Genomic DNA, 12,419 nt, shown 5'->3' with positions numbered 1-12,419 from the left:
TCTTAAATACACTGTATCTTTGGTTAAATTAATGATGAGTTTAAAGACTAAACTAAGTTTTTGTTTTAAACAGCCTGTCACGGGTTGGCAGTAGGATTGTAAGGACCTTATTTGAAAGCAGTGGTTAACTCTCATGGTAAACTAATCTGTGTTTGTTGTTTCACAGCGGTGTTCACTGAGGTCCCTCATGACATCACGGCACAGAGCGGTCAGGACGTGGAGATGGCCTGTTCCTTCAGAGGCGCTGGATCACCCTCCTACTCGCTGGAGATTCAATGGTGGTACATCAGGAACCACAAAGAATGGACCGACAAGCAGACGTGGAGCACCAATCAGGTACAGGCTGGAATTACCCATAATGCAGCATTTGTGCTCCAGACATAAGTGATTCTCAAATAATGTTTGTGTGGTTGAGATGAGGAGCAGTGGTTTGCTAAATGATCAGAGGAACGTTTGCACCTGCTGGACCAGAAAAAAGGTGTATAAATACCACAGATGCACATGAAGGAGGAACCCCAGCCAGAACTTGAAACAAACGGGTGCTTTACTTCACTATCCAATTAACTTTATACTTTCACCATAATAAATCTCTAATAAATCATGAATCGGTTAGTCTTGACTGCCAATGCTCCGATTAAGCTTGTGCAAGATTTTAGTCAGAGTAATTAGTGCGAGACCATAGAGGCAAAACTGCTGATCTGTTCAGGACTTCAAGTGCAGGTCAGTTTCATCTGTAATAGGCTACTGTAGTTTTGTCTTTGTTCACTTTTTTAAATATGGGGTAAATATGGTACCACTATAGTTCTGCTGTTCCTGAAGCGCCTCCTGCTGGCGGTGAATAAATGTGCATTTTCAATTAGACCATCTGCGTTTTTTGTTCAGACCAGTGATGAAAATTAACCATGCTTTTACTACAAATAAAACCAAAAACCATGATCCCCAAGGTAACAACAAATTATGCGTTTTCTAGTCTAACCATAGTTTAATTATGGAATTTGTAGTAAAACTACGGTTATAGAAATGGTAATCAATCCACTTAAAAACTATGTTCACTATACTTATGCTATAAGGGAAAAATATGACTCATGATAATGCAATAACGTTCAATATTATGATTTTTCTATAAAGATATTTTTATGGTGTTGTTATTGTTCTACATGGTGGTTGTTCAGCTTCGATAAATTCATTAACTAACAATTGAAATGTAAGTTCTTCTTTTGTATTAAGGTATTTACATGACGTGAGGTCCTATTTCCCGCGTGACACTAAACAGTTAATTGTAATTGCTACTTTTTACTTAAGTACACGTCATAGCCCATTCTTCTATACTTTAACTTGAGTAAAAAAGTGTAGTCAGTACTTCATCTTTTAGCAGAGTATTTTTAAACATGAGTATCTGTACTTCTACTTGAGTAAAGATATGTGTACTTTTGCCCTCTCTGGTTGCAGTAATAACACTATTAACATGCACATATGATTTCTCAGCTGTTAGCTGTAGGTTGAGGGTTCAGTGTCAGTGTGTGGAGGATCAAATCTGATCCTGAAAACATAATGTTTGTTAGATGATAATCCCAGCATTCTGTCAGCACCGTCCTCTTGAGATCAGCCCTTAACCTGCGCAAATATCGCCAGTAATTATTATAACTAAAAATACACAGAACAACATGATCGGCAGCAGCCCGCTGTCACCCGCCTGCAATTATGTGACCATTTCCTCTTCCTGTCTGCACTCGTGGCAGTCAAACACAGAGTCCTATTTTAAGAGACTGTGAGAGCGAGAGATAGAGAGGGTTCAGCACATATATAAACAAATATCCAACTGTCAATCAAAGGTTTCAGCTGCACAACATCACCTGCATGAACACAGACCGATAAAAGGGCATTCTGAGAAATTCAGTACATTTCTATAGATCAGGGGTCCCGGACTCTGGTGCAATTTACGGGCTGTGAAGCCTTTTGACACAATGAAATAAATGCCAAACGCTATTTTCTAATAAAATAAAATTTATATCAGGCACATTAAGATCAGCTCAGTAGAGCCGTTTAGGTCCTACAGTGCCACAGGTTACTACTACAGTTAACTGTTGCTACATTCAGAAGAGAGCAGAGAAGCGGCACGCAGACAGAAGATTTAACTGTATCAAATTTAAGGCCATAAAAAGTCTTATATGGTACAATAAAGTCTTATGATTTCAGGAGGTGTTAAACCGGGGAAAGCACTATATTTCTGCTGTTCCTGAAGCGCCACCTGCTGGCAGTTAATGAATGTGCATTTTCAATAATCCTGTCTGCGATTTTTGTTCAGACCAGTGATGGATCAACAAGAAGAAAATTCATCATAAAAATCTAAACAATTGACAAGACAGTAAAATGTATATGTATATGTATATGTTATTTATTATAATGATTGGTAATACATTTTTTAAATTAATGTAATAATCGATACCTTTGACTAAATTTTCTTAAAAAAAAAAAAAAGTTTTGGCGGAAATGTGAAGTTTGTGAAAACTTGTTTCTGAACTCTAAAATATGCTTTTTACAGTCATTTAAATTTTATTTGTGCAAGCCTTAAAAGATCTTAAAGTCTTAAATTTGAGCTTTAATATCCTGCAGAGTCTGGTCTGGCAAAAACCATCAGTTCATGTTTTTAAGTATATAAGTGTCCGGACCTCGGCTGGTGAGGAGGGTTCATTACTGGACCTCAAGCTATTTTAATTGAAGCCCCCAGCTATAGATGAAATATACAGTCAGTTTGGACACTTAAAACTTTTAAATGTCTGCATTATTTATCAAAATATCACAGCAGGTGTTATTTGTTGTAAAGAAAGATACACAATTAGACATTACAAGTAAAACATTTGACAAAAATATATTTTTAATTGTTTTAATCAACACTGTAATCATTTTTGTATTATTTGATGAAATCACAGCTTGATTAGAAATAATGCATAGTAAACAAAAAAATTATTGTGATATATCTTTTTTTTTTTATAGTTTATGACTGAAAGTTTGGATCTAGGACAAAAAAATAAATAAACACAAACAATTTAAATAGTAGCAACAATAAATTATGAAGGCCTTGTTTAGTGTTTCCAAAACCGTCACTTAACGAAAAAACATAGAAATATTTTAGTTTTAATAAAACCACAGGGACATAAAAGTGTCCAGAGTTGAAGAAACACAATCACGAGGTGAGGAGAGGAAAGAGAGGTGAGGATACAGCGGTATTAATGGACACACAGCTCTGCAGCAGGTAACAGTCCACACAACATTAATCACAACCAGTAGAAATAGCTGCAGGTTCCCCAGACACCAGAGAGATGGGGAGAGAGAGAGAGAGAGAGAGAGAGAGAGAGAGAGAGAGAGAGAGGGAGAGAGAGAGAGAGAGAGAGAGAGAGAGACAGACAGACAGAGAGAGAGATAGAGAGAGAAAGTGAGTGGGAGAGATTGCAGGGCTTCCTGCTGTGAACTCAAGATGATTTTTAATTGGATGAAGGGATGAAAAATAGGAACATAGAGAAACTCTTGCTCACCTTTGCATCATGTTTTATTCATGAAGGGCTCTTGAGGATCCGCCGCGGCTAGTAAAGATGACATGACGCACAACCAGCATCTCATTCCAGAACACTGGACTTAAGTGTGTGTGTGTGTGTGTTTGAATACCCTGCTGCTGTTTGTTTCGGTAACTGCATTAGACACATGAATATTCGCTATAAAAGGGACATGTGAAAAAAAAATATATTCACAAAAAGCAATTCACATGCACAAAATAAAATTATATATTTATAAAATACATTTCACAAATGCAAAAAACAATTTGTAGATATACAACTGTTCACAAAAACCTTTGAATGTTTAAAATGTACGAGTGTCTGAATGTACAAATCGTCATTTACTACGAATCCACTCGGATTTGTGTGTGTGTGTTTTTGAGACTTTCCTGGCAGAGCTCTCTTCCCACGTGGGTCTGTCGTACTCTTTAGCCAATCAGATGCGAGCTTACCATTCAACCAATCATATCATAAGCCACTGAGTGCATTCAAGGAGCACGATTCTGCGCACCTTTTGCGCAATATGGATTAATTAGAACGGAAATTAAGCCTTTACATCAGTAATCCAGCATGGCGAATGAAGAACGGGAAGCACGGGTAAGAGTTTAGTTTATTTCATAAAAGTCTGAGTTTACACATTTTATCGTTTAAACATTCAATCAAGACAGTTTTTCTAGTTAGAAAACTAGTTAGAAAAAATACAGTTGTAACAGGACAGTTACATTTACATTTAATCATTTAGCAGACGCTTTTATCCAAAGCGACTTACAAATGAGAACAATAGAAGCAGTCAGGTCAACAAGAGAACAACAACAGTATACAAGTGCCATGACAAGTCTCAGTTAGTCTAGTATAGAACGCATATGTAGTTTTTTTTTTTTTATTTGTTTTTTTTTTTTTAAATTAAAAGACAAGAAAAGGAAAAGTGCTAGTGTTAGTTGGTTAAGTGCAGGCGAAAAAGATGAGTCTTTAGCTGTTTCTTGAAAATGAGTAAAGACTCAGCTGTAGGAATTGAGATTGGGAGGTCATTCCACCAGCTGGGCACAGTCCAGGAAAAGGTCCGTGAGAGTGATTTTGAACTTCTTTGGGATGGTACCACAAGGCGTCGATCACTTGCAGAGCGCAAACTTCTGGAGGGCACGTAAGATTTAACCAATGAGTTTAGGTAAGTTGGTGCCGTGCCAGTGGTCGTCTTGTAGGCTAGCATCAGTACCTTGAATTTGATGCGAGCAGCTACTGGTAGCCAGTGTAACCTGATGAGGAGAGAAGTAACATGAGCTTTTTTTGGCTCATTGAAGACAACCCTCGCTGCTGCATTCTGGATCAACTGCAGAGGCTTGACAGTACATGCAGGAAGGCCCGCCAGGAGAGCATTACAATAGTCCAGTCTGGAGAGAACAAGAGCTTGGACAAGAAGTTGGGTTGCTTGCTCTGACAGGAAGGGTCTAATCTTCCTAATGTTGTATAAGGCAAACCTGCAGGACCGGGTAGTTGTAGCAATGTGGTCTGTGAAGCTTAACTGATGATCCATCACAACTCCTAGGTTTCTAGCTGTCCTCGAAGGAGTAATGGTTGATGAGCCCAGCTGTATAGAGAAGTTGTGATGAAGCAATGGGTTAGCTGGAATCACCAGGAGTTCTGTCTTCGTAAAGTTAAGCTGAAGGTGATGGTAATTCATCCAGCTAGAGATGTCCCTCAGACAGGCTGAAATGCGAGCAGCTACCGTCGGGTCATCTGGTTGGAATGAGAGGTAGAGTTGGGTGTCATCAGCGTAGCAGTGATAAGAAAAGCCATGCTTCTGAATGACAGATCCTAATGATGTCATGTAGATTGAGAAGAGAAGTGGTCCAAGTACTGAGCCTTGAGGAACCCCAGTAGCAAGGTGGTGTGACTTTGAAACATCACCCCTCCAAGACACACTGAAGGATCTGTCAGAGAGGTAGGACTTAACCCACAGGAGTGCTGTTCCAGAGATGCCCATCTTTCTGAGGGTGGACAGGAGAATCTGGTGATTAACAGTGTCAAAAGCAGCAGAAAGGTCCAGTAAGATGAGTACAGAGGATTTTGAAGCTGCTCTTGCTAGTCGCAGGGCTTCAGTAACCGAGAGCAGAGCAGTAAAGGATAGTAAAAAGAAAGACCTGTAAAGACAAAAGTAACATTTTGAGAGTTGTGAAATTATAATTCTAAATAATCTTGTTTTATAAATTGATGTCTGTTAGGTCAGTGTGTACTTTAATACATTTTAAAAAATGTAGCCTAGTCATTGTTAACCACTATGTTGAAGCAATGTAGTTCGATTAAGATAAACAATATCAGATATTTAGAAACGTTGTTTAATTTGTAAATATATTGTCTGTACATTGAAATGTATCTTTCTCTGCTTATAATTTAGGAATATCTAAAGCAGTATATTCTTCAGCGACTTCATGATCGTTTAGTTCAGGGATTCCCAAAGTGTGGTGCAAAATGTAATGGCGGTCTGTTTTTTTTTTTTTTATGGGATTTTTCCATACAATAAAAAAACATGAACAGTAAACATTTCCTTTGTAATCGGAACTATAATTTATAAGTTTTCGATGGAAACGTAGAAGACAGATGCTGTCTTCAACGCACTGTTCTTTTATGTACTGCAGGCTAATATGCGTGCCAACTCGTTTCATTCATTTCATAATATATATTATAAATATGCTTAACTGGCTGAAATCACTGTCAAGTCGGACATCTTATGATTAAGTTGTTAGTCAGGAGGAGAGGGGCCAAGATAGAGTGAGGATTTGGAGGCAACAGAGACGAAGAGAATAGAGAAAGAAAATGAGCAAATAAAAATTCTGGAGGAAATCTCTCTCTCGCTGCAGGCTGAGCGACTTTTGTGCTGCACTCGAAAAGTTCCAGATGCATCCTCTTTCATTTAATGTTTGAGCCTATGCTCTTTGCAACCTAATTATGTTGTGGAGCGTGTGTAGGCTAATTTTATTGTCGCACTTGAAAAGTTTCAGATTGATCCTCGTTTTTATTTATTTTATATATTTCGGAGCTTATTCTCTTTAATGATGTGGATCGTTTGTAACTTCATTGCAATTTAATTAAATGTACTGTCGTTCTAATTTCCATAACCGTTATGTTATAGTGCAGCGGTTCCCAAACTTTTTTTCCTTTGCACCCCCTTCTATGTCCCAACCGGGTTGGAGCACCCCCAATCCCCACTTAAAAAAAAACGCAACAAAGCTGTCTTTTATCGCCATATAAAGAGTCATGACAAAGAACATCAACAAAGTTTCAATAACAAAGCTATGCACAAGCTTCCACTTTTAAGAGGACGAGTGACAGACACAGGCTCAGTAACAGAAAGCACGGTTATTTTCAGCCGTGTAAAAGAAACAATATGCTAGGGCTATTAAATGACCATGGAGCTAGCAGCAGCATCATCTCAACCCGCGGCCCGTCACCAATTCAAATGCGTGGGCACCATTTGTTCTGTATGGTGTTCACCAAAAAATGTATGAAGGTGTCACATTCTAATGTGTTCCTTAGAGGACAGGAGCTTGATGTTGTCAATGAATTTAAGTATTTAGGAGTTATATATGACTCCACCTTAACATTCAAATATCATGTAAAAAAGGTGGCAAATAAAGTTAAATTCAGTTTGCAGAATTTTAAACAAGTCAGGCCATTTCTTAACACCAAAGCAGCCAAGTTGTTCTTATATACTATGATTTTTTCACATATCGAGTATTGTTTCATAAATTGGTCATTAACCAGCATATCGAGTCTTAAAACTATTGAATCTCTATTCAAGAAAGCCATTAAAACTTTTGATAAAAAAGCATTGTCATTTCACCATTGCAATATTCTAGAGAGACATATTTTTTTAAGCTTTGACAATTTCAAACGTTTCAAGTACATTTGCTTAGTTTATAAGGTGTTAAATAATCTTGCTCCACCTCCACTGCATGCCTTTTTTCAAAGGCTTGCAAGTGGAGGTAGTACACCGGCCTCTGTAAAAGGGGACTGTATGATACCATTTAGACGTACCACCTTTGGACAAAATGTATTATCAATAATAGGTGGTAAATTTTGGAATAGCTTGCCCCTTGTGATACGCGAGTGTCCTTCATTCACCTCCTTTAAAACTCAATTAAAACAGTGGCTCTTAGACAATCAGACATGTACTCACTTTTAACTGTAACATTAGTCACTATTAGTCATACATAGTCATACATTTTCACTGTTAATGTAGTATAGTGGTGAATGTATAATGTTTATATTATGTATAAAATAGAATTATAATTTCACAACTCTCAAAATGTTACTTTTGTCTTTACAAGTCTTTCTTTTTACTATCCTGATTGCAGTTTAATTTATAATTACTGTAACTGTCCTGTTACAACTGTATTTTTTCTAACTAGTTTTCTAACTAGAAAAACTGTCTTGATTGAATGTTTAAACGATAAAATGTGTAAACTCAGACTTTTATGAAATAAACTAAACTCTTACCCGTGCTTCCCGTTCTTCATTCGCCATGCTGGATTACTGATGTAAAGGCTTAATTTCCGTTCTAATTAATCCATATTGCGCAAAAGGTGCGCAGAATCGTGCTCCTTGAATGCACTCAGTGGCTTATGATATGATTGGTTGAATGGTAAGCTCGCATCTGATTGGCTAAAGAGTACGACAGACCCACGTGGGAAGAGAGCTCTGCCAGGAAAGTCTCAAAAACACACACACACAAATCCGAGTGGATTCGTAGTAAATGACGATTTGTACATTCAGACACTCGTACATTTTAAACATTCATAGGTTTTTGTGCACAGTTGTATATCTACAAATAGTTTTTTGCATTTGTGAAATGTATTTTATAAATATATAATTTTATTTTGCGCTTGTAAATTGCTTTTTGTGAATATATATTTGTGTGTACGTGAATTAGGTTTCATGCATGTGAAATTGTCTACACATGTGTGAATCGTGTTTTTTGCGTGAATTATATTTGAGACTAATCTGCTTCTATATTCTTCCCCCCAAAAAACGAAACAATCTGAATTAAGCCGTTTTGATTTTCTTCATCATACTGCTTAGGCTCCGCCCACAACTGCTGACTGACTGTGCTGTATTAGCATATCTCCGCCCTCAGCCGTTTTCTCCGCCCTTGAGCAGCTGTAGCAACAGCAATGTCTCGTAAGCAATGCAGGTGTTTTGTAGTTTGATGTAAAAGTGAACACTAGAGTCTTCATTTTCTCCCATCATCAGAGCCACTGAGGACGCAGTGGATTACTTTTGTTTTTGATGGTTTGATGGCACTACTAAATACACAAAAATGGAAGAGAGGGGAGGGGTGAGGTGAGCAGAGCTCATTATCATTTAAAGAGACATGCACTGAAGCGCTGTCAATAGAGCCGTTTTAACAAGCTACCATTGAGGAGTTTTAACCAAAGGACATTTCATGAACAACCTAAAAGAATCAGCTTGTGAAAACTATTTTAACATTTAATATTTCAGTTTATTGCATTATTTAATTTATTTTGTTTATATATTCAATTCAGTTTTTGGTTGTGGCACTTTAAAAATAAATATTACAAACAAAATATATTATTATTAGTAGTAGGACTTATAGTAGTATTGATCAAGGGATAAGAGTTGAAGTACAGTATATCATACAAATGTACAGTTAAATTATTCAAAAATAAAAATGAGAAAAATGATATTTAATATATAATTATTAATATCTCAATGTCAATGTCACCTTTATTTATATAGCGCTTTAAACAAAATACATTGCGTCAAAGCAACTGAACAACATTCATTAGGAAAACAGTGTCAATAATGCAAAAATGAGAGTTAAAGGCAGTTCATCATTGGATTCAGTTATGTCATCTCTGTTCAGTTAAATAGTGTCTGTGCATTTATTTGCAATCAAGTCAACGATATCGCTGTAGATGAAGTGTCCCCAACTAAGCAAGCCAGAGGCGACAGCGGCAAGGAACCGAAACTCCATCGGTGACAGAATGGAGAAAAAAACCTTGGGAGAAACCAGGCTCAGTTGGGGGGCCAGTTCTCCTCTGACCAGACGAAACCAGTAGTTCAATTCCAGGCTGCAGCAAAGTCAGATTGTGCAGAAGAATCATCTGTTTCCTGTGGTCTTGTCCTGGTGCTCCTCTGAGACAAGGTCTTTACAGGGGATCTTTATCTGGGGCTCTAGTTGTCCTGGTCTCCACTGTCTTTCAGGGATGTAGAGGTCCTTTCTAGGTGCTGATCCAGCATCTGGTCTGGATACAGACTGGATCCGGGTGACTGCAGTGACCCTCTGATCTGGACACAGACTGGATCTGGTGGCTACGGTGACCTCGAAACAAGAGAGAAACAGACAAATATTAGCGTAGATGCCATTCTTCTAATGATGTAGCAAGTACATAGGGTGTTATGTGAAGTGTTGCCGGTTCTGGTTTACCTAATTAATGCAGCCTAAAAATCCTTTAACGGATTTGGATAATAAAATATTAGTATGTTATGTGTATGCCAGGTTAAAGAGATGGGTCTTTAATCTAGATTTAAACTGCAAGAGTGTGTCTGCCTCCCGAACAATGTTAGGTAGGTTATTCCAGAGTTTAGACGCCAAATAGGAAAAGGATCTGCAGCCTGCAGTTGATTTTGATATTCTAGGTATTATCAAATTGCCTGAGTTTTCAGAACGTAGCGGACGTAGAGGATTATAATGTAAAAGGAGCTCATTCAAATACTGAGGTGCTAAACCATTCAGGGCTTTATAAGTAATAAGCAATATTTTAAAATCTATGCGATGCTTGATAGGGAGACAGTGCAGTGTATAAAAAAATATTTTAGTATTTCAAGTTCAACTAAACAAAACACGAAATGTTGCTTTGCAAACTTGCTTATTTGGCAATATGTTTTTTACTTTGATTTATTTATTTAAATATATATTATATAAGTATTCATGTTATTTATATATATATATATATATATATATATATATATATATATATATTATAATCTGAATGTATAGTCTAAATATATAGTTGTAAATTAGAATATGTAGATCTGAATGTGTTGTTTGATGAATGACTTATCGATATGCTATTATAATTTTTGAATATACATATTTAATAAAAAAAATTATATTTATATAATTAGTTTTCAGCTAAATGTGAAAGTTTTAGTCATTTTTGTTTTTTCAGTTCTATTTTTATATTTATTTAAATGTCTGAATAGATTATATTACATTTTTGATTTGTATTTATTTTTATCTATATAATTTTTTTTTGTTCATTTTAGTATTTCAAGTTCAACTAAACAAAACACGAAATGTTGCTTTGCAAACTTGCTTATTTGGCAATATTTTTTTTATTTATCTTTGATTTTTTTTCACTTTTAATGAATGAATGTTTTGTTTTTTAGTTAACTATAATCATGTTGATTATGAATGCATGATGTTTTTTTATATTGCAGGTGATGCCGCAGAATGAGAAGTCAAAGGATGCCACCAAAATCAGTGTAAGTGTGTGAAGTTTGTCATTTCCTCCGTGAACGTCTCTTTCCTGTTCGCTCGAGGCTGCTGTCTTCTGCTGCTCAGTGAGAGAATGTAAAAATACATGGTGTGAGTGTTTGTCAGGGTGAATAACTGGAGCATGCAAACACAACATCACACTCGCTTGGGCTAAAGGTGATTTGTTAGCAACTTGCTCGGCTCTTGCTGGTTGAGCCGCTGCAGGCTGTGTGTGTGTGTGTGTGTGTGTGTGTGAATCTCCCTGAGACGCAGGAATCTCCTCATGCAGGCCGCTCATAAACACAGAGTGAGATGAGGTGTTTGCTCACAGTTCAGCATCAATATCAGCTGTGATTGTGCCGCAGGTGATCACAACTGTGCTGATGTTAAGACTAACAGCATGGCTATCAGTGTCATGTTCTAGAAACTCACACTCACTCTTTCATGAACACTTGTGTATTCTGTGTAATTCTATGTAACAGTTTACGCATGTCTTACTGTACCTTGCAACTTGGAATAATTTGAGGAAAAATGTGAATTCCGAGTTTTAATTTGAATACCTTGTAATTGAACTAAAAATATTAAACAAAATATTGTTGTAGTGTTTCACTGAAAAATACAAATTGAGTATTCAAGAAAATAATTTCTTAATTTTAATGAAAACAAATATTGTAAAAAATTACAGTATAAATGTAAAATTACAGTTCTATTATTTATATCTTCAATTGTCAACATTAAACCATCAAGCTTCTATCCAAACCATTATGTTAGTATCATGAGATGATATTATCATTTTTAATACTTTTTTTTAATTAGTTTTTATTTTTATATTTTCAGTTTTCATTTTAAGGTTTTAGTCATTTTAGTAGTTTGTTTTTCTCAATATCTAAATATATAGTTCATTATTAATTTTGTTTTCAGTTTCAGTTAAGTACATCAAATTAAAATATATGAAAATGAGAAATGTTGCTTAAATAGCTTCTTTTTTTTTTTTAAGTCTGTTTATTTTATTTCAGGGGATGACATTGTTTTTTGTGGTTTTAGTTTTAGTTAACTATATTAAATCCTGTTCTGAACCCATTAAATAAAAGGTTATAATTATTAATTTTTTCTGCATCTGTTAGTAACACAATTACTGCTGTTTGGCATCTAAATAGCAGTTATAAGAGTGTCTAATCAGGGACAGATATGTAATTTTGCAGGCTCATTCTCTCAGTAGGATATTGAAGGTGAGTGTTACCTGTGTGTGTGTGGGGGGGTGGGGGGTGGATAAATCAAAGCATCTCTCTTCTGCTACTTCATGAAATATTCACAAGGACATTTGCTTCCAGTGTGAATGCAGAGCTCTGGATCTGAGGCTAGAGGTTCAC

General features: G+C 36.3%; 1 protein-coding gene across 1 annotated transcript in view; it reads left to right on the top strand.

The window, feature by feature from the left end:
- Positions 1-12,419, top strand: part of LOC132129640 (V-set and transmembrane domain-containing protein 2-like protein) — a 64,819-nt gene that overhangs the window by 49,203 nt on the left and 3,197 nt on the right. The window contains exons 2-3 of the mRNA XM_059541282.1: positions 167-336; positions 11,013-11,057. Of these exons, the coding sequence (XP_059397265.1) occupies positions 167-336; positions 11,013-11,057 (215 nt within the window). The remainder of the gene's footprint in view (positions 1-166; positions 337-11,012; positions 11,058-12,419) is intronic.

Source organism: Carassius carassius, chromosome 46 (genome assembly GCF_963082965.1).
Source record: "Carassius carassius chromosome 46, fCarCar2.1, whole genome shotgun sequence".
Lineage (NCBI taxonomy): Eukaryota > Metazoa > Chordata > Actinopteri > Cypriniformes > Cyprinidae > Carassius > Carassius carassius.
Note: the sequence above shows the minus strand (reverse complement) of the source record. Positions and strands in the feature narration are given on the sequence as shown.